The following is a 27730-nucleotide window of genomic DNA, read 5'->3' as shown; positions in this document are numbered from 1 at the left end:
TATAGAAGGTTGAAAGTAAAGAGCCACAGGAGATGTAAATTGTAGATCCTGAAGTGTAGATACTCTGTTTCATTTCCACACAGGGGAGCCCTGAGCTATGCACATCTTAGAGTTTACCAGAGTTCAACACTGTGCCATTCATTCTCCAAGAGAAAGGCTTACTTCTTTGGAAGTACAGATTAAGCGTCTCATTTCTACCTGCATCTTAACTGAAATCTTTGCCATTAATTAAGACATAAATCCTAAAAAGGAAGTTGCTTCATTTTTGCATTAAGAAAACATAACCAGAAACATGCTACTGTATAAACTTAAGAATATTAGCATGAATACCTTAGATTAGGTTTAGGAGTGAAATTTACTAGATAAGTAGATTTGATGAAACGTAATAGTTCCTTGCATTCCTAAACATTCCAGCTCGTCTTCTTTCCCCACACTCCACTCCCACATTAAAAAGCGTGGGTTTGAAGTCCCAAAATTGCTTCATTTTTTACGGCCAATTTTTCTTTTGATGTTGCTACTCCATTCCATTTTCACTGATAAACATTTTTTTTTTTCGCTTTGGTTTAAGGAAGAGTTAAAACTTATATTTCCACTTTATGCTTTGTAGCCTTCTCAAGATCTGAATCTGGTTATTTTCATGACTTGGAGGATATAATCATTACCTCGGAGAGGGGCCACATACCATTTCATAGCGTAGTTTCACCTCTCACCTCTGTGCAAATATTTACCAGTTTTTTACTTCAGCCCTGCCTGCTTCTAGTTCTGCATTCACACCGTGGGCGATCCATTAGCAGCTGTCTCAAAGGGGCCTTAGGTTTCCCCAGATAAGAATTAATTCCTCCTTCCCTTTTAAAAAGGTACATTGTAGGTAGCCCTGGAAGAGCCTCACCAGGTCCTTTCATGGATTAGTTATTTGGATGTGCATCTAATACAAAAAACAATATAAAAATAAACAGTATACCCTGTCTCTAGGATTTAAGACATTCAAATTAAGGAATCATTCCACTGAATTATGCCAGTTAGTTAATAGCTACCATGTGTATTTATATATATATGTGCATGGAGTGTAGGAAGAGTTACCTTCTTAAGAAATCCAGTTGTTGGCTAACTATGGTAGATGCTTTAGCTGCCCCAAAGAAACATGTGGTCTAAGTCAATGCCATGTGCTTGCTATGGAGATGCATCTTTGGATGCATCACCTAGCTCTTGCTTGCAAATATACTGCTAACTATAACCCACCCTATAGAGAAAATCTGGGGTACCACTGTGGATGGCAGCACAGTTGACAAAAATGGGTCTCACAAAAAGCAAGGGCTTGGAGGAAAAGAAAAAGGATATGAGTTTGAAAAAAAACAAACAGGATATTAAAAATTCCTGGAAGGCATTTACTAAAACAAGCCAGATTCCTTGACATTCAAATCTGCTCCTGAATCACCTTCCTCAGCTTTTGAGGAAATATTATTTTGAAGTGTGAGCAGCTGAGACAGATTCACTCACAAGTGTGGGGGGAAAAATGTACTTCTTTTTAAGTTTTTCAACCACTTTCACTGCCCTGAAGTGTAATGCCTCTTCCCCTACCTTCTCCCTTTTGCTGCCTTTTCTCAGATCATAGCAAAATGATTTGAGTAAATGCCAGGTATCTAAAAGAATGTATTGCAGTGTATTTTTTTTTCTTTTTTCCGGCTTTATTGAGATATAATTAACATATAACATTGAATAAGTTTAAGGTGTACAATGTGATGATTTTAGATATACAAAATGATTACCACAATCAAGTTAGTTAACACATCCTTCACCTCACATAATTACCATTTTTTTTGTTGTTATAATAAGAACATTTAAGATCTACTGTATACAAAATGGTATTATTAACTATAGTCTCCACTATAGAACTCAAGATCCCCAAACTTGATTATCATTTTTTTAAACATCTTTATTGCAGTATAATTGCTTTACAATGGTGTGTTAGTTTCTGCTTTTTAACAAAGTGAATCAGTTATACATATGTTCCCATATCTCCTCCCTCTTGTGCGTCCCTCCCTCCCACCCTCCCTATCCCACCCCTCTAGGTGGTCACAAACCACCGAGCTGATCTCCCTGTGCTATGCGGCTGCTTCCCACTAGCTGTCTATTTTACGTTTCGTAGTGTATATATGTCCATGCCACTCTCTCACTTTGTCACAGCGTACCCTTCCCCCTCCCCATATCCTCAAGTCCGTGCTTTAGTAGGTCTATGTCTTTATTCCCATCTTACCCCTAGGTTCTTCATGACCTTTTTTTTTTTTCCTTAGATTTTTTTTCTTATATGTGTTAGAATACGGTATTTGTTTTTCTCTTTCTGACTTACTTCACTCTGTATGACAGACTCTAAGTCCATCCACCTCACTACAAATAACTCAATTTCGTTTCTTTTTATGGCTGAGTAATACTCCATTGTATATATGTGCCACATCTTCTTTATCCATTCATCTGTTGATGGACACTTAGGTATTGCAGTGTTTGAGGAGCTCTTTGTTTCTTTTATTCACTGATGTGCTACAAATGCCTAAAATGTAGCCTTGTGGTTGCTCAGTGAATATTTGTTGACTGACTGAGTGGTGATTTTTCCCCAGCTTGGTCTTATTTGCTGAGCAGGATCTATTGGAATGGTGGAGGATTACAGGCAATGGAGGAACCATGATGTGGTCCTGTTGTTTGGCTTGAGGGAGTGTGTTCGTTTCCTAGCGCTGCCACAATAAATTACCACAAACTGGGTGGCTTAAAACAACAGAAATTTTTTTTTCCCAGAACTTACTCTGGTGGCTAGAATGCAGAAATCAAAATGTCGGCAGGGCGGACATTTACTATGGCAGATAAAATTAGAGGACCTAATATGGAAGGATGCGGCCTATTTGCTCTCTCGTGTGAGAGCAGCATTTATTTTCATTTTTCTGCTCTGAGGATACTGTACTGCACTGGACAACCTATATTAGCGGCGACACCGAGATTTAAAGTACCGTTTATTCTCCTCCAATGGATTCTCCTTTCATGTCAACTTATCTACAGGAAATGCCTATCTAACAGTGACTCATTTCTCTCTCTTTAGGACCACTGATGCCAGAAATAACTGTCTCCTACATTGCTGTCGCAACAATATTCTTTAACAGTGGATTATCGTTAAATACGGAGGTACTGTCAACTGTGGGGCACATGAAAAGCAGGGAGAAAAATTTAATTCGTGCTTACTCTTTTGAAATTTCAGATTCCTTTTGTAAAGCCATGTATAGGTACAGTCTGAAGCTTCACTATCACAGAAGAGAACTTGGACTGCAGCAAAGGACTTGCGTTTTGTACCTATATATTATAGATACTGCATAGCTGGGTGGCATGGAGAATAAGGGTGTGTTTATAGCGGTTATGTTTTCAGTACAACAACTGAACTGAAACATCTACTTCAGGTCTTCCTCAGGTTGTGGTGGTCACTCTAATGGCACTGAGGCTCACTGGAGTTATTGATGTTTAGTTAGGTTTCCATAACTTGTCGATCATCTTTTGCTTTCAGGACTTATGCTGCTCAAGTGATGCTTGTTATGTTATAATTTTTAACTAATTTTTTAAAAAGTGTATTCTTTGCTGGTATATCTGTTACATATTAATAAATGTTTTAAGAGAAATGCTGGTATTTTTCATACTAAGCCACAGTCTATTATGAAGACACACAGGTAATGTTATTTACTGATCTAGGTGTCACCAAATATGGGATTCTTATAGAATTAAACAAATCCAGGCATTTTTACATCCAAGAGAGGAATGAGTAGAATTTGTGATTCTCTTTTGAATTGTAGTAGAAGAAAAAAAGAGGAGAAAATACCTGTTTACTTTTGAAGAAATCACATTGAGTTTCTAAAGTTGTCATTCTAAGACGCTTATCCTTATGTAGATAGGGAAATCTCACTATGTCAGGATTTGGGGTTTTTTTAGAAATGGCTGTACAATTTGTTTCAGCATTATGTCTTGCCTTTATTTATTTTAAGTTTATTTTCTTTGAAGTGTGCTTTGAATGAAGACCACATTTAGTTACCTTCTTCTTTGACCATCCTAGTAGTGACGTGGAAAAAGCACGGTTTTACTAAATTTATGTATTCTGTAGTTGTCAGGTTGGTGTAAATCTCATCAATGGGGCATTTTTGATGTAAATGGCATCCCCCACATAGTGTCTGAGAAATTTTGTCTCAAGAATTTGAAATCTTCTCACTAATTACTTGCTCTTTTGAAAACTGACATAGAACGAGATTTCCTAAATATGTTGAATTCTAGTTTTTGGAAATTATATTGCAATAAAGGACTACGATTAGTGCTTAAGGGGGCACAGGCTTTTTCCGTCAACGCCTGAGTTCTCCTATTGGTTCTCAAATATGGGACCCAGTGATACAGAAAGATAGTTGCCACTCCTGTGGTGCTGGACTGAGCTTCCCTGGAGGTCTTCCTGCTGGCCTTTGCTGATGCTCTTTGTGGAGCAGCTGCCTTACCCAAGTCCTCTACTTGGGACGTTGCTCTAACTACGTCCTCTGGTGGCTGCTTAATGGCTACAGCTGTTCTTTATGCCATGGGAAATCTGGCAAGATTTGATTCTCTCACTCCTTTAGCTTCTTGCTTAATGCTCTTCTGTCAAGCAGCCAACTTTGCGGGATGCAGGAGTTGAAGAAGGAAGAAGGTCATACTTACCAGCATTTCTCTAAGGACCGAATTCTTCTGTAAGCACCTAGGAAACCTTCAGAATCATCCAGCTAATTGGGATCTAACGCTGAAATGCCTTGATCCTGTGCTTTATTGTGGTATCTAAATAGCCATCAAAGCCACTTCTTCCATATTAAAGGCCCTTTTCAAGCTAATACAATGTTAAGTCATTTTCAAGATCCGTTTAACTTAAGATGCCCTAGATTGCATCATTCTGTAATGTTAAACCATGTCTAAGCCCTGTTAATTTCCGGGGCAACCAAACAGTTGTAAGTTAGGAGGTAGTGAACTTCTTGTTATTTGTTTTCTAGTTAACAGTCTTGTTTCAATAACAAGATTGTAACAATTTGTTTTCTAGTTAACAAACTAATTTCAGCTGGGACTACTATTTTTGTATCCTGTTAGGTCCTGGAACAGTGCATTTTTGCACACAGGAGACTGTAGGTTATAATTAACTTGCGTTTATTTGAAAGCATTTACATTGGCCCCACTCAAGTTTGATTTATAGTGAACATTTCATGTAGTATTACTTATACATTGATGTAATGATGTGTATTCTAAAATTTGTTTTGTTCATTTATTAAAGTTATAAAGGACTGTGTTAATACTTCATGCTGAAAAGATTTAATGCTAAGTCTTCGGTTTTATGACTGTTGATTTCTAGTTTGTGACATACCTGTTGAAGTGGTTTCTGAAATTTTGTTGTAGTGAAATGAAATAAGGTCACATTCGAAATATATTTTATATTTAGCGAACTTCAAATCTACAGTTTCAGAGGATTTGTTACTTAAGAGACTGTTACAAGACCAATCTCATTTAAACAAGTACCTGTTTAGCAGCTGTGGCCACAAGGCACTGCCACCTTGTGCACTTGAACTTGGCTCGGGACAGAAGCAAAGATGAGCAGGAAACTCAGGGCGTGAAAAGGGTCCCCACTAGGCCAGAATATACCGGCTTTCCTTTATTTTCCTAAACAGATCATTGTTTAAAAATCCCATCAGCTCAGAAATAAATATAGCAAATTCTAAAATTGAGGTTCTTGCTGCTTGTTTCCAGCCCAGAGCTATGAGGCTGACCCTCAGAAAGCAAATCCAATAAAGGTCAAATAAGGGTTAGGAGGGAAATTGGTATGTAATGAAAATATTTCTAAGTCCCAGTCAGAGCCTCTGATTTTAAGCAATTCTTGATGCTGTCAGTGAGGCCCTGGTATGTGGAGTATCTCCTTAAGTTTATTTTAATGGGATTCGACCTGTATTACATGTGAATAAATAAGATGTCATGTGGAATCAACTCTTCAGTTATTCATGATGGTATTTATTTGAGTATGTGACCCTCCATTCTACATGGATATGTATGGAATAATACTATTTTGAATTTTATAGTGTTTACTTGCTTTTTCTTTTCCAGTGCAAGCTTATTTTATCTTTAAGGTTGTATGAAGAAGGTATAGAAAATATAGAACACTGGGTTTTTGTGACAGTCTTGAAAATCTTTCTTGGAAGCACTTCATGTCTGTTATTTCCCTGTTGTTAAGAAGTCCCTGAGGACCCAACATAGTGGCCCCTTGTGATTCATTTTGCTGGGTTCTTTACTGTTCCATTATTTTGATACAATATCAGTTGTTTCTACTGTCATTTTTCAGATCACCTAGTGTTTTCTAACTACATTTTACTTTTTATAACTTTTTTCATGATTACAAAAGTAGTCTTTCCCCATGTAGAAAGATTAGAAAGAATAAAAACAACTGCTGTTAACATTTGTGTGTATTTTAGCCCTTTTTTCCCTAAACCCATTTTTTATATAGAGACTACTTTAAAAATAAAATACTTAAAAAATTGTATATATGTATATATGTGTATATATGTATACACATACTTGCATAAATATACACATACATACACACATACAATTTTATTTTTAATACGTGACAGTGTATAATAGTAATTTTCCATGTAATATATTTCATTTAATTTTTCTTCATATTTGAAAATAAGATAATTTATATTTTATTTACTTTTATGAACATAAATCAAAAGGTACAAAAGTATATACGATGAGAAGTCTTCTTTTTACCCCTCTACTAAATATTCAGTTCTCATCTCTGGAGACAACCAATGTTAACAGTTTCTGTGTGTCTTTCTGGAGATATTCTATGCAAAACATACATATGTGTATCACCCCCCGCCCCTGTCAAACTGGGGTGTTTTATACCGTTTGCCACCTTACCTTATTTTACTCAAAACACATATCTTGGAGGTTTTTTCATATCAACACATAAAAAACTCCCTGTTTCTTTTTGGATGCTGAAAAATATTCCATTTTTGAATGTGTCTTGATATATTTTCCTCATCTTCTCTTGAATGGCATTTAGGTAACTTATGGGGTTTTGCTATTCTAAACATTCTGCAAAGGATAACCTAAAAATACGTCATTTCCTACATTTGGGAATACGTATGAAGGATTAATTCCTCGAAGTAGGATTGCTGGGTCAGATGATATGTGAAGTTTGAGTTGTGAGAAATAGTCCAAGTACCTAGAAAGGAGTCAGGTGCTGGGTAAGTGTTTGCCGCCTGAAGGAATGAGTTGCTAGGTTGGTCTACGTAGTCTGTGCCAGTGAGACACCTGTTGGTTAAGTAGGGAGAGACCCTGAACTTCTACATCCTTGTCTACACAGTTTTAACATAGTTTCTAATAACTCTTAACACTCTGTTGCTACCTTAAGTTATTTAGTTATTTCCTCACTTTTGGACATATAAGTTGTTTCCAGATTTTACTGTAATAGATAATGCTGTGACTATCAACCAATTCTATATATAAATGCTTGTAACCACTTTTTCTATCCTTAGGAGAAATGCCTAGACATAAAATTTCGGGGTCCAAGAGTATGAATCCTATTATAGTCCTTGAGATATTCTCCCAAATTACTTTTCAGAAAAGTTGCAGCGTTTTATATTCCTATGAGAAGTGTATGCAAATGCCTGTGTTACTGCCTTCTGGCTAATCATTTTATTTTCATTTTTTGAAAATAAAAAGCCCACTGATATTCATTTGGTATTTAAGAATGCCTCTGAGTGTATTTGCGTGAGATTTGGTTTCAAGACTGCTGAGAATTCTTGGAACTGCTGGTGCTCAAGTTTTCTCTGGGGTGCAATTTCTGGTTCATTGTAAAGATGGCTCCTTTTATGTTAGCTCTGATCCATGGACCCAGTGTGGCTTCCAGTCTGCACAGTGTTTCCCAGTTGTCCTGCATTAGACCCAGATTTCCAGAAGTTCCATAGATGCCATTAGGGACGCATTGTGATTAAACTGGAGCTGCTGTGTAACATGAAGGGAGATTAATGGTGGGAACTGATGAGGCAGATTGTAGAAAGTGGTGACCAGTGAATGAGTCTGCATTAACCTACTGTTTATTACACCGTGAACTTTGGCTAATGTCTCTGAGGCTAGTTCATGACTTACTTGAACTAAGGGAGGTGGGGGACATGACAGTGCTATGTTTATAAACCAGTGAATCTCTGGCAACTTTGAATGTGTTTAATGACTGCCTGCATGTTTTATATTCTACTACTTTCTGAATTTGTTTTATTTTTGCTGAATAACCACTTAACTCAAAGAAATTCAAATGTAAACACTTGTTGGTTTGTACATATTGAAATCCCAAAGTTTACCAAGTATCCCTTTTTAGCTGTGAGACTTACAATATGTGCCTGGTGTGTCATGATTCATGCGAATCTTTTCTCTCCTGGGGCAGCGGTGTGACATGGTGGGAGAAGCAGGAGTGAGTGGGTTTGATAGAATGCCAGAAATGGGTTTGATTCTGGGCTTCACTCTCAATCTCAATTTCCTCATCAGTACAATAGGGATAATAATATCTTCCTAACTGGGTTGTTGTCAGGATTAAATGAGATAACATACATAAAGTGGCAAGCTCAGAGCATGGCACAGAGCTGCTATTCAGTAAATGTTAATAAAGAAATCTAGTGAGTAGATTTTGGGAAAAAAATCCCTTTTGAAATGTAGAATATTGTTGGGGAAAACATTTTTAAAAATTATGATTTGTGTGTAGATTTAGTAACATCTTGCCAAATTGAGGCCTTGCTAGGTCTGGTGTAATGAGTAGAGGTTAATTGTCAAATTTAATTAAAATTCTAGGTCCTGCCAAAATTTTTAAACAAGATTTTGTTTAAAATAGTTTGTTTGCAGTATCAACAATTCTGAAATCTCTACTAGTGTAAAGGTAGGTAGCTTAGTCCTGTTCCAGAATTTTACAAATCTGAATTGTTGGAATAGACTGTATTTGAAAGAAATGAGAATGCTTCAGAAATTTTATAGAAAAATACTTTATAATTATCATGAACTTTTTTTTTAACTTCTTTTTTTCTTAAAGTCTTTCTCTTATGCATGTGCTTATAGGTAAAAATTTTAGCTCTGAAATAACTCCGCATTGATGGATATTAACTAGACTTATTGTGGTGATCATTTTGCAGTATACACAATGAATCTTCATGTTGTATACCTAAAATTAATATAATGTTATATGTCAATTATATCTCAATTAAAAAAAAAACCTAATTCATGTGATGTTGTTTTGGTAGCAGTCTGTCTTCAGAAATAGTTTTCTTACCTTTGTTATTTTGTGTCCTTCATTTTCACAGGAGCTGACAAGTGCTTTGGTGCATATAAAACTACATCTTTTTATTCAGATCTTTACACTTGCATTCTTCCCAGCAGCAATATGGCTTCTTCTTCAGCTTTTGTCAATCACACCCATCAATGAATGGCTTTTAAAAGGGTATGTTTAAAAAAAAAAAAAAAAAAAAAAAAAAAAAGGGTATGTTTAAATATTTTGAAGGGTCCACTTTTAATGGGGTATCTTTAGTAACATTATTATTTCTGTGGTAACTGTACACAAAAGGGCTTATGTGTCATATAAGGAAATAAAAACACTTTTAACATTATTATTATTCTTTAAAGTGATAGTGTTTCACTAAGGAACTGCATTAAAGAATTTTATAACAAGAGTCTTAAAATATACACTCTTGCTAAATGATAAGGTTCTAGGAGAGACAATTTTCTGTTGGGAGAAAAATGGAAGGCACTACAGGATGTAAGGTCTGTGTGCATGTGTGTAATGTAGGCTGTCGATTGGGTGCTTTAACGTTTGTGTTCTATATCTTACCAAATGTATACAGATACTGGCTGACTATAATATGTGTTTTTAAAATGCATAGGAAAGAAAAATATATAGAGGGGACAAACATTTACTTTTTCCCTTGTTCTGTTTTATGTTTGATAGGATAATTGAATTAGCAATAGATTTTTTTTCATGTTATTTTTTAATTTATTTTTTTAACATCTTTATTGGAGTATAATTGCTTTACAATGGTGTGTTAGTTTCTGCTGTAAAGCAAAGTGAATCAGCTATACATATATCCTCATATCTCCTCCCTCTTGCGTCTCCCTCCCACCCTCCCTATCCCACCCCTCTAGGTGGACACAAAGCACCAAGCTGATCTCCCTGTGCTATGCAGCTGCTTCCCACTAGCTAGCTATTTTACATTTGGTAGTGTACATATGTCCATGCCACTCTCTCACTTTGTCCCAGCTTACCCTTCCCCCTCCTCGTGTCCTCAAGTCCATTCTCTACGTCTGCATCTTTATTCCTACCCTGCCCCTAGGTTCTTCAGAACCATTTTTCTTTTTCGATTCCATATGTATGTGTTAGCATACAGTATTTGTCTTCCTCTTTCTGACTTCACTCTGTATGACAGTCTCTAGGTCCAACCACCTCACTACAAATAACTCAATTTTGTTTCTTTTTATGGATGAGTAATATTCCATTGTATGTATGTGCCACATCTTCTTTATCCATTCATCTGTCTATGGACACTTAGGTTGTTTCCATGTCCTGACTGTTGTAAATAGAGCAATAGATTTTTATTAGAGTCTTTTCTCCCATTAAAAATGTTGCCATGTTTGTTAAAAGGATTTAATGATTTTTAAAAATTATTTGAAGTGGTTTAAAACTAACCACATTTTAGCATCATGGTATAAAAACTGTAACACTGAACTTAAAGCCTAAAGGTTGCACTCTGACCTTGTCCCTAAGTTGCTATGTGACTTTTAGGAAAGTCATTGAAGAGTCTTGAACCTCAATTTCCCTGTGTATAAAGTGAGGATAATCATACTTTTATTGCCTGCTTAGTAATGCTGTGGGGATATCAGTTGAGGTCACTTATTCATTCATTTATTCAAGTCATTTATTCAGCTCCTTCTATATGCCAGGAATTATCATAGGTATTGGAGAAACAGCAGTGAACAAAATTGGCAAGTTAGTTTTGCACGTCAAGGACACTCTAGGTGTGATTGTCAATAAATAAGTAAATAGATGATCAAGATAGAGATAAGTGATCTGAAGTAAAGCTGTATGATATGAATGGTTGAGAGGACAGGCTGGTGATCAATTTAGACTGCAGAGTTCTGGGGGCAGAATGTTCTAGGTAAAGGAAACAAAATGTTTAAGGACTGGAACAAGCCTGGTGTCTTCTAGGGTCAGGAAAGTGACAGTGATGGCCAAAGCCTGATGATATAGAGGACAAATAATGTGACTTGGGGTTGGAAAGATGGATAGGATCCTGGTCATGCAGAGCCTTGTAGGCTTGTAAAGCATCAGTTTTTATTTCGAGTGCTGCAGGAAGCTACAGGATGGATTTAAATGAGAGAGTAATATGGTTCTGATTTATGTTTGCAAATGATTCTTCTAGCTCCTGTATGAAGAACAGATAGTAGAAGAGCCTGAGAGAAAACTAGGAGACCAGCTTGGAGGCTAGTGTGATGAGGGAGCAGCTCAGAAGAAAGAAATGGATGTATGGAGGATATATTTTAAAATTAGAGCTCTCAGTATCCATGGGTGGATAGGTTGTGGAGAGAGGACAGGGAGGAGTCTGGATTCGGGGTATGAGCCACTGGCCGATTGGCGGCATCATTTTCTTAGCTGGGGGAGAAATAGGTTGGGATGAGAGCAGGAAAAAAAGAGCGCTGTTTTGGCCGGGTCGAGTTTGAGAGAATGAACATAAAATTTCACCAGAAAGCATAAAATGCTACATAAATGTGATGACATCATTTTAGAGCAACAAGGTATGATGCATATAGAGAGCCAGTATTTACCAACTATCTGCCCTGTAGAGAGCACTCAAGAAATTGGAAGATATTAACTCATTTTCATTGTATTCAGGGAACTTCCAGTTTAGTTGGATATGTAGGATATATATACATATATATGAAACAGTAACCAATAAAATGGGGCATCATATGATTTGTTAGATAAGTGGTGTAATCAGTTAAAGGGGAAGAGGTTCAGCAAGGGTGAACTAAAGAAGAGAATTCAAACATGAGGCATTAGTGGGAGACAAAGATAAAAAGCTTCCTTAAGGCCAAGTTGCAAGACTGGAACTACTGGGCTGAGGAGTTTGAGTTTGAATCTGTAGATGACGCAGGGTTCTTAAATGTGCTAAACAAGAGAACAACATGCTAGAAAATGGTCATTAAAGAAGATTATCTGATAGTATTGTCCTGGGTATATAAGCAGAGCAGAGTAGAGTTTGTAATCACAGTATGCTAAATAAAAATAAAAGCATACAATTCTCAGCTCAGGATATTAAACTTAACAGAGTACAAACTTAGTCTACCTCACTTAGAGAAAGCTCTTCTTCACTCACTTTTTCTCCCTTCCCCTCCCAATTTGAGAGTACACACTTAGTATGTTAACTGGAGGGAATTGCTGACTTCTACATCAAGGTCCTGTTTAAATCACTGAGATAAATGTATTCTGAGCGCACACTCCTTACCTTGCTGTGTTAAAGAGAAAGAGTGAAGGTAGGGAGAGCACTGAGTAGGCATTTAGAAATGTCCAGACTTGGGCGAAAAGCATCTGAAGGGGAATGATGACAATAGTCGTGGAAAAGAATGGAAAGTTGGTTGTGGCGATTGTTTGGTTTGTTAAGAGTGAGTGGAGCTCCACTTAACTCCAAAGTTTCAGACTGGATCATTAGGAAAAAAGCTGTCCCATTGGAAGAAATAGGTTAATTGAGAGGCAAAATTGATTTCTTAGAAAATACATAAATTCAACATTAGACATGTTTTATTTATGGTGGCAGTCATAGACAGCTACGGATTTGGGAATGGAGGTTAGGGTTAGCAATAGAAATTTGTAAGTATTCATATAGATTCAGATTTGCAAATAAGATTGAGAAGAAGACAGGAAAATACTTGAATGGGCTGGTTTAAAAGACAGGAGATAAATTGAATGGTACTGTACTATGGCAACCAAGAGAATAGAGTGCTTTGAGAAGCAAGGAGGAAAGGAGAATGAATACAGGGAAAAGGATGTTGCATTTGGTGATTGGGAGATTGCTGGTTATTTATAAGGTTACTGCTTTTACTAGAAGGGGCATAAGTCAGATTCCAGGGGAGTAAAGAGAGAATGAGCTTTGGGGTCTTGGAGGTAGAGCACAACAGTGAGCCACAGTGGAAAAAGTATTATTACATCCTGAGGAGGCAACAGTACTAATTTTGAGGTTAGTTATCTACATTTATATGTTGAATATTCTGCCTCCTTGAAGGCAGGAATGATGTCTTGTACTTTTTTTTATACGCTTGTGTAGTGTCCTACCTGTAGAAAGTATATGTATTCAGTATATATCTTAGAGATTTTTTTTTTAAGATACGGAGAACTCTCCTTCTTTGTACATAGAGGGGAAGAGGCCAGATGAGAGGGAAAGTTTGAAAAAGTTCGATTGAAAATACCTGAGAGGACCTGTTCCTTGTACTGGTGGTAGAGAAGCCAGAAGGCAGAGAGCCTGGAGGGGTGGCCTTGGTAAGGCTTTGGCCCTGGATTACAGAATAAAAGTTTAACCCAAGATAGGTGATTTTGTGAGTTTGGTCATATATTTAACTCCTGTCTTAACTTCAGTTTTTGTAAAAATGAGAATAATAATAGTATTTATCTTAAATACTTGTGAGGGATAAATGAGTAAAGTGTCTAGAACAGTATTTACTACAGATGGTAAAATCTCAGTAATATTAGTGATATTGATGGTAATGATTACAAGGGAGGCTCAGAGATTGGGAATTCATAATCAGACAGACTACTTCAGCATCACTTGGGAAAACAGACCTTAAAAGAAGACTGTGTTAAAGTGAATTGAACTGGAAGTTCCCTATAAGGTTTTTTCTTAAGTTTTCAGTCAAAAATTAATGAAAACTTTTAATTTTTTCTTACTTCAGAGCCAATATAAATTCATTGCATAAAGATTAGACAATATATTATTACAAAAATGAATAAAAATGACCTGTGATCCTACATTCAAAATATTAGTCAGATACTCTGTGTCCTTGATTCCTTGTATAAACTTTCCACTTTAGTTGGGCTTTGTCCCCAGAATATATATTCTGTATGAATGCTGAGGAATGTTTTTTATCTTTAATACTTGGATTTACTACTCATAATTTCGTTTGCTTGTCATGCAATGTGTTTTCTATTCTAAACTAAGAGAATAGAATTCTTGTCACGATCTTGGGAGTATACACATAGTTTAATAAAAACCAAATTTAGAATAGGCACTAGAATTTACTATAGGGTCTGAATCTAAGAAGTACATGATTGTTTCATGCCTATTTTTATAATGATATTACAATAGCATGAAAATGTCTTTTATGAGATGAAAGTTTGAGAATTGCTGTTATGTGGAAAAGAATCTGCAAGAGGTTTTAAAGTTTTATTTTTGCCAAAAACCTTCCGATAAAAAATGTAAGGAAAAGATACCTGAAAATAACTGACTATATACACTTGCCAAATGATTAACCATTTTGGTTATCTTTCAATGACTACACTCACCATAACCTGACTGTTTTTTGAATTGTATAAGACCTTAAATAATTTAAAAAATAAAATCACCCAAGTCTGTGGAATGGAGTGAGAGCTTCTGTTAAGCCACGTTGCCTCATATAGAATTGTCTAAACTCAAAAGGGCGTGTGCATCAGTAAACATTCTCCTATTTTCATTTACTCAGCTCTGCTATTTTAGAATGAATGTAGTGAAAACTATTTATAATTGAAAACAAAAGCCTACTTACAGTTGCTTATTTTTTTCTTTTTCAGGTTGCAGACAGTAGGTTGCATGCCTCCCCCTGTGTCTTCTGCAGTGATTTTAACCAAGGCAGTTGGTGGAAATGAGGTAAGTCACAGGGTTAACTTTGTTTAAACATAAGTGGGTGCTCTGCTTTTATTTTATATTTTATTTTATTTTATTTTATTCTATTCTATTCTATTCTATGATGGAGTCATGTCACAGAAAACATATAACCATAGCAGCTTATGAAAGAAGTGGGTGAATTCATGTTTAGGATGATGCTAAAATTGACAATAATGAATGAAATTTAGGATTTCAAAGAGAAGAGCAAGGGAGGTGAATGAAATAGGGATGGTGATTTTTCTACCTCAGTGGGAAATGAGGAGACAGAAGACAGTGAGTCCAAGGCAAGGGACTTTTACATCCAAGACTCATCAACTGAGGACACCTGCCGTGGCCATTCCTTAGTTCTTAAAAAATTTGTAGCAAATTAATTCATGGGAAAAGGGTCAATATAAGTTTAATGGCAAATGAAGATGATATAAAAAAGGAGAAATTAGGCCAGGTTTCTAAGATGAGTTCAAAGAAATTATTCAACTACTAGGAAACTGTGGCCAAAGAAGAGTGCTTGTATATTGGGGTGGCAGTTGTCCATTTCGGGAGCTACTTATAGGTGGTTTTTCTTGGCTGAAAGACCCTACGACTTTATACTGAGGGACTCTGCTTTGTAGTAGCTTATTCCTCCTTTTCCACTAATATTTTATCATTCAGAAAAGAATGCTATAGAATGAGGGAGGATATAAATGTTCCCACTGCAATTCGTTCTTAGGATTTTGCTTTCTTTGCATCTGTTTTCGTCTTTATTCACTTTATTCAGTACCTGCTATATTCCTTTTACAAAAAAGTTAATTGAAGTATCATCGACATACAATAAACTGAACAAATTAAAGCAATTTAACATTTTGACACATGTATGCATTGGGAAATCATCAACACAATTGAGATAGTGAACGTGTTCATCACCCTCAAAAGTTTCCTTGTACCGCTGTGTAATCCCTCCCTCCTGTTGTCTTCCCCAGGAAACCTCTGATCTGTTTTCTGTTACTATAGATGTTTGCATTTTCTAGAGTTTTATATACAGTAAGTCCCCTACATACGAACCTTCAAGTTGCGAACTTTCAAAGATGCGAACGTGTGTTCCATCGATGTCAGGCATGAGTGAAATTGCACCTTGCTCTCCGTCTCCTATTGCTGACAGCTCTATCCTCTCCCACCTCCTCTCCCTCCTCCAGTCAGTAACTCTTCTTGCCTGTTTACTCGATGCCAACCCCTGTATGCCAGCTGTTGTACTATTGTACTTTTCAAGGTACTGTAGTGTAAATTAAAAATGTTTTCTATTTTTTGTGTTTGTTTTTTATGTACTATTTGTGTGAAAAGTATCATAAACCTATTACAGTACAGTACTATATAGCTGATTGTGTTAGTTGGGTACCTAGGCTAACTTTGTTGGACTTGCAAACAAATGGACTTACGAATGCGCTCTTGGAATGGAACTCGTTTGTATGTAGGGGACTTACTGTAACGGAATCACACAGTGTGTACTCCTTTTTTTTTCCTTCTCTTACTCAGCATAATTATTTTGAGATTCATCTATATTGTGTGTATTAGTAATTCAGTCCTTTTTATTGCTGAATAGTAGTATTTTGTATGAATATGCCACAATTTGACTATCCATTCACTTGGTGATGGACATTTGGGCAGTTTCCACTTTTGGGCTATGAACATTTGTGTACAAATCTTTAAGTGGACATATACTTTCTTTCTTTTGAGAATACGTAGGAGTGGAATGGCTGGATCATCTAATAGGTGTATGTTTTAGCACCTTTCAGCCAAGGGAAGAATCACCAATAAATATAAGTCATCTATAAACAGCTTCTGGAGTGGACCATATCTGTCAATATATAAACACTCTTCTTTTACCACCAGTGTATGTTTAACTTTTGAGAAATTGCCAAAATATTTTCCAAAGTGGTTGTATCATTTTACATTTTAAATAGCAATGTATGAGAATTGCTGTGTTCTACGTCTCATCAATACTTGGTATTGTCATTCTTTTTAATTTTAGCCATTCTAATATGTATGTAGTTGTATCTCATTGTGGTTTTAATTTAATTTGCATTTTCCAGTGACTAATAGTGGTGAGCATTCTTATCTTTCCATGTGTTTATTTGCTATCCATGCCTTTCTTGGGGAAATGTCTATTAAAATTTTGTTTTTTAAAAAATTGGGTGTTTTGTTTTCTTATTGATGAGCTTGGAGAGTTTTATATATTCTGGATACAAGCCCTTCATTTTATCTATATGCTTTTAAAGTGTTTTCTTCCAGTTTGTGTTTGTCTTTTCATGTTCTTATCAGTGTCTTTTGAAGAGCAGAGTGGTAGTGGAAGAAGTAAAGGGTGGTTGGGTTCTGTATGTATTTTGAAGGCGCAGGGTATGCTGATTAATTGGATGTGGGGTATGAGAGAAAGAAAGGGGTCGAGAATGACTTCAGGGTTTTTGACTGAGCAGCTAAAAGGATGGAGTTTGCTGAGATAGAAAAGACCACTACGTGAGAGCCGCTTTTGGGGGGTATTTAGTCTGGGTAGGCAAGGCTATACTGTGATAACTAAGAACTCCAAAATCTCAATGGCTTGTTAAGCATATAAGTTTATTTCTTGTTAATGGTACCTGTTCCATGTTGGTCAGTGGGAAGGTCTTTGCCATCACTAAGGAAGCCTGGTTGGCTCCACGTCTTGAAGTACACCATCTGGATGGAACACAAAACATTTTCAGTTGCCACAGCACGGAAAGAGATAGATTGGAGAATCACAATGGGCTTATCATGTCCAGGCTGGAAATGACATATGGCACTTCTGCTCACATTACATTGGCCAGAACAAGTCATGTGGTCTTATCATGGGTTGTCATTCCTGTGCCCTGAAGGGGAGGGGAGCTGGACGTTGATGAACACTTGTAATGTCAGCCATATGGTAAAGATCAAGAGCTTATTTTTCTGATGTGTCAAGATGCCTATTACATATCCAAACGAAAATGTCAGTGAGCAATTAGAGTTACAGGGGTTGAGAGGTGAGGGAGTGTCCTAAACCTGGAGACATAAATTAGGGAGTCATCAGTGAATAAATTGTATTTAAAGCCAAGATTGAGGATGAGATTCCTTAGGGAGAGAGCATAGATAGAAAAGAGCAGAGGTTCAAGGACTGAGTCCAGGAACCCTCCAACATTAAGAGGTCAGGACAATGAGGAATAACCAGCAAAGGCAACAGAGAGTATAATTAGTGAGACTGAAGAAAAAAACAAGAGAGCATGGTATCCTGGAAGCCAGGTGAAGAAGGGGTTTGAAGGAGGAGGGTATGATGAGCGGTATCAAATTCTGCTGATGTGAGTTGTGTAAGATGAATTCCGAGAATTGACCATTGAATTAAGGTATGTGGAGGTTACTGGTAACCTTGACCAGGGTGGTTTTGTTGGAGCGTAGGGGCAAAAGCTTGTAGAGTGGGTTCAAGGAAAACAGGAAGAGAAGAATTAGAGAGAGGAGGTCTAGGCCATTGTTATGAGGTCCTTTGTGATAAAAGGGAATAGAGAAATGGGACTATGTTTAGAGAGGGATGCAGGCTCAAGATACATTTTTTTAATGCAGAAAGGACAGTGTATTTCTATCATGATGAAAATCGTACAGCAGAGAGCAAGCTGTGGATTTAAGAGAGAGTGCTGGAGTAGTTTATTTGATCAAGTGGGAGACAATGGTATTGGGTTGTATGAGCTTCAGTAGGAGCTTGGACCACTTGTTCATAATAACAAGAGGGAAGGCAGGGTGCTTGGCTATAGATCCACGTAGATGGGTAGAAGGAGTACACTTGGGAGTTTTTTCTGGTGGCTTTCATCTTTTCTCAGCAGCAGAGAGTGGTGATGGGGGTAAGTGCTATTAATGTTCGAGATGAGAGGAGAAAATGCGGAATTGCCATGTAGATGGGGAGAGTGAGTCAACTGGAGAAGATGGTAGCATTGCCAGGCAGCACCAAGGACCCAGCTGAAACCAAGCCATGCATTTAAAGTGAAGCCAGGCATCATGGATGCGTGTTTTCTCTAAGCCACATTTAACTTCTCGGTGTAGGAATGGAATTGGCAGATAGTTGGATTTAACCAGCATTTCAATATGCCAAGTAATTCTTTCAGTTGCCACATAATTAGTGAGGTAGAGAAGTTATTGGAGTCTTGGATTAGCACCTGCTATGATTATCTTTCTATTGCCTTGAAAGAATTTGAGGAAAGGGTCTCCTGTGGTATATCTGAGACTAATGGTAATTGGTTTAAAGGTGTCATTTATCTCTTTCTTTCTAATGTGATTCCCTTAAAAAACTTTTCTTTCTCAAATGACTTTTGGCAGAAGTTCAAAGTTCACTCATTTTCTTGACATCAACATATAACATTTGAAATTGTATCTACATGTTCATTCCCCAGTAGATATTTAAATTATTTACATTAATGTTGCATGTTAATAATGCTGAATTTGTGAACATCTCCTTTGTTTTCTAGCATCATTGGTCTCTAGTTCTTTAAATGTTTATATTGTGCAGCTTCGTGATTGTCATTTTAAATTTTTATTAATTCATTTATTTTTATTTTTGGCTGCGTTGGGTCTTTGTTGCTGCACGCTGGCTTTCTTTAGTTGCAGCGAGCGGGGTCTACTCTTTGTTGTGGTGCGCAGGCTTCTCATTGCGGTGGCTTCTCTTGTTGCGGAGCACAGGCTCTAGGCACGCGGGCTCAGTAGTTGTGGCTCGCAGGCTCTAGAGCGCAGGCTCAGTAGTTGTGGCACAGGGACTTAGTTGCTCTGCAGCATGTGGGATCTTCCCGCACTAGGGCTTGAACCTGTGTCCCCTGCATTGGCAGGTGGATTCTTAACCACTGTGCCACCAGGGAAGCCCTGTCAAGCGTTTTTGAAGTCCTGGGGAATAAGACACAATTTTTCATAAATATTGAACATTGAGCTTCAGAAATGAAGCTTTCAAAGTCCATTTTGGTCATGTCTTCCGATGTGCAGTGAATAGACTATTTTATATTTATGTCAGATTATGGAAGAAAATGATCTGTAGGTAAAAATACTAGATAATTTTAAGTTTCATGGTTTTCTAAAATACTGTTATAAGGTAACCGAATATAGGCTTTTGTTGAAATAAATGTAAGGGAAGATTAATCTTTTGTATCATATATTGGAAAAAACTAAGGATAGAAAATAAATTTTTTGGTGCATGTAAATGAAAAGATCCAAAAGCGGAGTGCAGTGTCAGGAGCCATTAGGTGAAGGTTTCGATTCTACTTCACCGTGGTTGTCTGCTCCGTCTCACACACAGCGGCTATGTACCCACATGGATTTTAGCATGGGGGGAAAATTACTGGGGCACATTTCCATGTTACACTGTTCTTTCCAGCTGACCATTCTTTGCAGTGTTTATACATGTAAGAAAACTTTTTTCTTTCCAAATTTTGTGTTATTAAACTTATTGACATTGAGTTTATGCTCTCAAACACTTATATATATATCTTTTAATACCTGTACACATGTTTAGCATATGCTCTCGTATGTTAAAATGTGCGACTGTGTAGCATATTTGTATTTAATGATTTTGGGGACATATGCAGATACAATAGTGTCATTTGAAATGATTCTCTTCATTTTATTTTGTAAAGTTGTTGTATAACTTAGAAGGAATTTTTTTTTTCTGTTACTTGTATACCTCTCATTGTAAATGCTTTTTTCCATAAAACTGTTGGTTACTGAAAGGTTTTTGTCATGGATTGAAAGTTACTGCATCCCTTAAACTCACATCTTGTACTTTGGTGAGAATAGCCTTTTTACTTTTTGTTAAAGTTCAAAACCAATTTCTGTTTTTATAACTTAGATTGTTTTTGTTTCAGTGAGCCAATTAAAATGTATAATCATTTTTAGGAGCAGAGGGAACTCAATGTATGTGTATAACAATGCATGTACACTGGAATGCCAGCATATCCTTTAGGTATTAAAGTGAGACTGTTTGAGGTTATAGCTGACTGGCAGTCTTATTTCGTGGCTTTTAAATTTTAAACTACTTTCAATTAAGTATTGGAAACTTGGTTAGGTTCGTTTTTGTGATTGTTATTTATTCATTCCAGTGTTTTAAATGCAGTTTTTCAAACCTGCAGGATTGTAGTGTATGATGTTGACATGGTCTGATTGGTGGCGATAATGGTAGTGTGTGTGTGTGTGTGTGTGTGTGTGTGTGTGTGTGTCTGTCTGTCCTAATTACATTGCCAAGTATAAAAAAGAAGATAGGTCAAAATGTTTTTTATTCTAACATGGGAGACATAGTATAAACACATATTTTTTGTTTAAAACTGTATACAGTTCTGTTCCAAATGTAATGTTAGGTGGTAAAAGACATGATTTTTTTTCCAAAAGCCTTACATAGGTTTTAAACTTTATGAGATTTGCTAAGAAAATCATTGTGCTTAAATTCAAGTAACTTCTGCGTTATAGTAACTACCACAGGGATTTCTTTTATAAAAGGCGTTTCTTAAAAAAAAAAAAAACTGGAAAATTATTTCCCTAAGTTTGGAGAGAAGGTATCATGTGGGTTTTGTGTTGTTGTTATAGAGGTATTTTTATTTCATTTGACACTTATACTGTTGTTTAATGAAAAAGCAAGAGAGGTAGGGTTTGGGAAAAGATGCACTGTCTCCTTTTACCTCTATTTCTTTTTTTGCAAACTGAGATACGGAAGGATTCAGCTAAAAGCCCTTCCTCAAAATATGAAGTAAATATGAGGTCTTAATTTCCAAGTAAAGTTGCGAAGCTGTATAACTTTGTAAGATTTTGTTAGTCTGGGCAATAAACTAAGTAGGAGAGAAATGTAATTAAGGATTTCTATCTTCAGATATCTGAAGGAAAAAAGAAAAGGAAAGCAAAAGCATTAAGAATTATAATAGAGGAAAACCAGAGCAAGTTAGGAAGGAATTTCCAGGCATATCTGAGGGTAATATTTTATGCTAAATACTATGTTCTCTGTGTTTAAGTCTGAGCCTGATAATTTGAACCAGGAAAGTAAAACACCTTCACCACTAATAGCAGTGTACTGATAACAGGCATGTTATTTATGTTGGTCTGTTTATTTATTTATTTTTTGTTGTTTTTCTCAAAGTGAATTCTATAGATCGCCCACATCTGCGTTACCTGGGGTGATTAGAAAAAAAAAATCCCTTATCTCCACTTTAGACCTATTGAATTAGAATGTGTAGTGGATGGGCCTCAGAATTCTCCCTCTTTTTAAAAATTATGAAATATCATATCTATAAAAAACATATATATCCATTTTAAAGCATAATAATAAACACCACTGTGCCCACCATCCAGCTTTAGAAATAGAATGTACTAGTCAACAGTAGTTTAGCACCCACTTTATGTAGACACTGCCTTTTACCTTAGGGAATAAAAAAGGAGAGTAAGATCTGGGGCCTGCCTTCAAGAAGCCTACATTCAGTGTCATGTTACACTATTCAAAACCTCTATTTCATATTAAAAACCTCACAAAAGTAGGCAAAACAGAGTAGAATGGCTTTACATTGGCCCATATCATTAAAATCATTGTTTTTTTCCTTAGTGTAGAAAAAAACCAAAATGTACCCCAAGTGAGTTCAGTCTCATTCAGCTGTGTAGGGCAGCCAGAAGTTCCATTTGGGGATATGGACTGTGGTTGGTTCCTGTAGGCATTAAGCTGTCCTCTTGCCTAGTCTAGAGTTAAGATGGTGTGTTGCTTTTAGCGTAAACAGATTTAGCTGACGTTTTTATTGTGTTTTAGTTAACAGGCTGAAGGATTTTAGAACCCTTTGGTAGTCATGCAGAATTCCAAGTAAATTTTAAGGAAAAGTTTTGATTTCAGGTATGGTAGAAAGGTGACAAGTTGAAAATGTGTGTGTGTGTGTGCGCGCACATGCGCTTAATTTCATCGATGGAGTTATTGCCCAGATCTCTTCAAAGAAAACTTAAGAATGTCTCCCGAGCAAAGAAAATTATTACATGTGGTGAACTCTTTAAGTCATTGACGAAGGTCATGGCAGTCTGAGTGTATTTAAAAAAGGTGTCCAATCTGCTTGGAAAGCAAATGAAGCACTCATTACGAACTTTAAAATTATAGCTATGAGAAGATTTTTGCTAGAGGTGAAAGATCAAGATCGTCACAGTCCAAATGAAGACGGAAAGTTCAGTTTCTGGCTGATCAGCAAGGCATGAAACATTTCAGGGTTATTTTGCATTATCAGTGGGGAGTTGATCTTGCTAATCCAATGCATGAAGATAAGATTCACTGAAACATTTATAAAGGCATTTAGAGTAGATCTGATCAGCAGAGAGAGGACTTGAAGTGAGAAGGAAATCTGATCTGTCAGTCACTGTCTCAGCTTCAGCCATCACTGGACTTTTGTGTACCTTGCATTTCTCTCCTGTTAAATGGGCTTGGTCACTGCTTTTGCTTGCAGTGGGAGTTTACTGGCCTCCTGGAGCAATCTTGTACAGCCTGAAAAGCCTGTCAGTGTTGAGCCCTCTTGCAAGCTGGCCTATGTGTACTTTCTACCCTCCAGCCTCCTGTGCTCTCAGAGAAATGGTAACAGTTTTTCCTCTTTTTTTTTTTTTTTTTTTTTTTTTTTTTTTTTTTAGTGGTACGCGCGGACCTCTCATTGTTGTGGCCTCTCCTGTTGCGGAGCACAGGCTCTGGACGCACAGGCTCAGCGGCCATGGCTCACGGGCCCAGCCGCTCCGCGGCATGTGGGATCTTCCCGGACTGGGGCACGAACCCGTGTCCCCTGCATCAGCAGGCAGACTCTCAACCACTGTACCACCAGGGAAGCTCCAGTTTTTCCTCTTTGACAGATGAAAGAAAGGAAGTAATAGCAACAAGAAATTCCATATCCCTACTAGTCTTCCATTTCTACCTTTTAACTTTAGTCTCATTATCTGGATTGGGTTAGCATTCTTAGGAGCCCTCAAAAGAGTTGACTGGGTTTGTTTGAAGCTGTTATAAAACTGGCTTGAAACATACCTAGATTTCCCAAGATTTTTGTGTGTAACTTAGAATTCTCTCATTTAACCCCTTAAAGCCTCTCAAATTGTCTTCTGTTTCTACCACTCCAACCAAATGGGTCCTCTCAGTGGCCGGCAGTGATGTCTGTTCACCAAATCCAGTGTCCCGTTCTCATCCTTCATGACCTGACTTCAACCTGTGACACGACACCTACTTGCTTCCAACTTCCTTTTGCTTCTCTGACCCTCTTCTCTCCTAATTCTCTTCCTATGTTTCTCATCACTCCTTTTCTTCTTACCTGGCTCCTTTCCCATCTGAATGGGAGTGTCTTCCAGGGACTTGATCTTGAAACACCTTGTTCAGCATCGCCAGATTCCTGTTTCCGAACCCTTCTTTCTACAGCTGAAGTCATTTGACCCCCACCTTTGGGTCCAACTCTGCCTCAGACATAAGGACAAGTCCTGATCTTGGTTGAGAAGTATTTAAACAACACCAGCTTAACATGCTGGGTGCAGCATCACACCTGAGCTGCTAGGCCACCTGACCTTTTAGCAAAGGATACACTTGCCAGGAAATCCAAGCAGGTGTTTGATTCCTGCTTTTGCCATCACTCACCTAGTGGTCTGAGTGGTCACCAGGTAAAGCCCTGGACCTTTCTGAGCCTTGGTTTTCTCATCTGAGGATCAATAGTCTTTGCATCCTTATTTCATAAAATTGCTTACAAGGATCTCATGAAATCATATGCAGAAGTACTTATAAATTGTGAGGGCACGTATCAAGCAAGCATCAGCATTATCCTCATTGTAGAGGTTTGTCACTGATGAAATCACCTAGTTTTCTGAGTCATTATCATTGCTTCCTCAAAGTTTGATCTAAGTCTATTCATTTACTCTGTTCATTCATTCCTTCAAAAATACATGTTGAGTACTTACTATAGCTTCCTATATATCGTACCTTCATAGAATTTTCAGTTGAGTAAGTGATATAAAGCATAAACAGTAAATTGCAATATAAGAAGGTTGGTGTTTAAATAAGTTTACAAGATGGCAGGTGTCTAAATAAATTTAACAAACTGGGTAATCCCAGTTTATTAGTTTTTATTATAGATCCTCAACATTTTTGTATAAATATTTCTTACCATAACATGGAATATTCATGTCAGATATCTGAGATTACCCGCTCTGGGAACTAAAGGGCACGGGAAGTCAAGTTACTTATGGAAAGATTGCTTTGGGAATTTAGAACCAGATAAAGAGGACTGAACAGACCTGCAGGATGTTTCCTCTAAACTGTAATGCCTGGAAAACCACCCCGGGTTCCATTGTAACTAACAAACAAACAGACCACAGAAACAATCAGGTACCATGTGTCCTTTGAACAATTCTTTGTAAACATTGGACATTTGTTATCTAATTCTTTTTCAATGTCAGATTGTCTGCATATATTATGACTAACAAAACACTTTTTAATAATTTGGTTTATTTCTATTAGTTACATTTTAATAATCAAACTTCCTTTTTTAGGGAGGTACCCTGGGTCCATTAGTGATTTTGAGGAAACACTAGTCTAAACAACAGCACACTCATCACTTTTTTCTTGGTTAATCTTATTTGATTAATGTTCACATTTGTTGTATCTCGTTATAGAGAATTTGATTATTTATACCTTCATTTCCAAATTCTGGGCAAGCACCTTTTTTAGGTTCTTTGGCTTATCTGTGCATTGACTACATGCTAGTTACATATATATTTGTATGTGTTTATAAAGTTGTTACTATTGAAAAAGGAGACTTAGTCTCAATAATTTATTAAACCATGGAATTATGGTAATACTAATAAATTAAACCTGAGAAGACTTAGTTTCTTCTCTTGGCCCCATCGCTAACTAGCTCTGTGATCTTGGGTATTCTCTTTTTCAGCTTTTTAATCAGTTGTATGTAGGCAGGGTTGTTTTAGATGAATATACTTTGGGAAAAAATATATAAGGACTTATATAAATGAGAGGAGGTAATCTGCCATTTTAAGCTGTTTACTTCCCGGTGAAATATGATCTACTTTATTGTGTTAATTGTAGATCTTTATGCTTTCTCAATTTCTTCTCCCTATGAGATTGTCCGCTTCGTAACAGAGCATTACATTATCCGTGTATCTTTCATATGAAGATGCTTAGCGTCTGTCAGTCTAAAGGAAACAAGCATAATCTTTACTGCATTGCTATGAACTTTGGAAATGACTCTTTTATTTATTTATTTATTTATTTTTTAAACATCTTTATTGGGGTATAATTGCTTTACAATGGTGTGTTAGTTTCTGCTTTACAACAAAGTGAATCAGCTATACATATACATATGTTCCCATATGTCTTCCCTCTTGCGTCTCCCTCCCTCCCACTCTCCCCATCCCACCCTTCCAGGCTGTCCCAAAGCCCCAAGCTAATATCCCTGTGCCTTGCGGCTGCTTCCCCCCAGCTATCTACCTTACTACGTTTGTTAGTGTGTATATGTCCATGACTCTCTCTCGCCCTGTCAAAACTCACCCTTCCCCCTCCCCATATCCTCAAGTCCGTTCTCCAGTAGGTCTGCGTCTTTATTCCTATCTTACCCCTAGGTTCTTCATGACATTTTTTTCCCTTAAATTCCATATATATGTGTTAGCATACGGTATTTGTCTTTTTCTTTCTGACTTACTTCACTCTGTATGACAGATTCTAGGTCTATCCATCTCATTACAAATAGCTCAATTTCAGGAAATGACTCTTTTAAACTTTACTTGCTTTATGAAGACATCAGACTGTGTCTTCCAAGTATCTAATGAGAACATCTTGCTTAGTGCAGTAAGATTTTTTAAGTCAATTATTCATGACCAAGAACACTTAGACCCAAACTAATGGTCTGAATATATTGAGTGAGACCGAGCTGCGTTCTAATCAAGTGCCAGGATTAGACCTGAAGGGCCCTTTAAATGAGTGATTTCCATTTTTTTAAAAAAAAAACACAATTCACAGCTAGAAACTGAAAAGGTACTCTATGTGTAATTCACTCTCTCCTCTCCTCTCCTGTCTTCTTCCCTTCCCCCTCCTCCTCCACCTTTCTCCTTTCCTTCCCTTCCTTTTACTTCACCTTCTTTCATTCTGTAAAAGAAATGCCAATTTACTAATTGGTTTTGGGAACTACAGTTTGAAAAACACAACCCTAAACTGTAGTGGAAACGTGCCACCTGTATTTCCTCCTGAGTCAGCTCCTCTGGACAGAATTTCTAGCCTTCAGTCTATTCTCAAGGAGATTCCTGGCCTCCGGTTACTTGCAGACAGTTCCTTTGGTGTTGGCCCTCAGACCAGTGTGAGAACTTTGTGTTTCTGAGAAAGTCTTCTGCTGCTTGGGATCAGTTCACTTGACCAGTCTGCTCTATAATAGAGACCTCCTCATCTTCCAGTATCTGCTGGTGGAAGTCCTGCCCATCAGTCAGAGGCCCAGCTCAAATAATCATTTCCCTCGTAAGAAGCCTTGCAGATGCCCGGGCAGAAATATTAATCTTTTTTTTCCTTCCACAGGAGAGACTGTTTTTGTACCCTTAATCAGATACTTTTGCATGTATTGGGCTCTTTAATCAATTTTTGACTTTTCTTGGCAGGAACTGCTTTTCTTTGTATCCCTTTAATGCGGTACTAGACTATCCATAATAAAAATGGCAAAGGATTGGGGAAGCTAGAGAATGACTCTAGCTTTGTATGACTCTTAGTCACGCGATGGTCCCCGCAGAGTTGTTCAGAACAATGTGAG

At 37.2% G+C, this 27730-nt stretch overlaps 1 protein-coding gene across 4 annotated transcripts in view; it reads left to right on the top strand.

Annotated features, from left to right (window-relative positions):
• SLC10A7 (solute carrier family 10 member 7) overlaps nt 1-27730 on the top strand; it is a 251845-nt gene that overhangs the window by 3110 nt on the left and 221005 nt on the right. For 3 of the 4 annotated variants that reach the window (XM_065877675.1, XM_065877676.1, XM_065877674.1), the window contains exons 2-4: nt 3086-3168; nt 9372-9508; nt 14876-14951. In XM_065877675.1, coding sequence (XP_065733747.1) covers nt 3086-3168; nt 9372-9508; nt 14876-14951 — 296 coding nt within the window. Of the gene's footprint in view, nt 1-3085; nt 3169-9371; nt 9509-14875; nt 14952-27730 lie in introns of those variants that run through there. The other variant, XM_065877677.1, reaches the window with a different exon arrangement.

This window comes from Phocoena phocoena, chromosome 5 (genome assembly GCF_963924675.1).
Source record: "Phocoena phocoena chromosome 5, mPhoPho1.1, whole genome shotgun sequence".
NCBI classification, from domain to species: Eukaryota; Metazoa; Chordata; class Mammalia; order Artiodactyla; family Phocoenidae; genus Phocoena; species Phocoena phocoena.
Note: the sequence above shows the minus strand (reverse complement) of the source record. Positions and strands in the feature narration are given on the sequence as shown.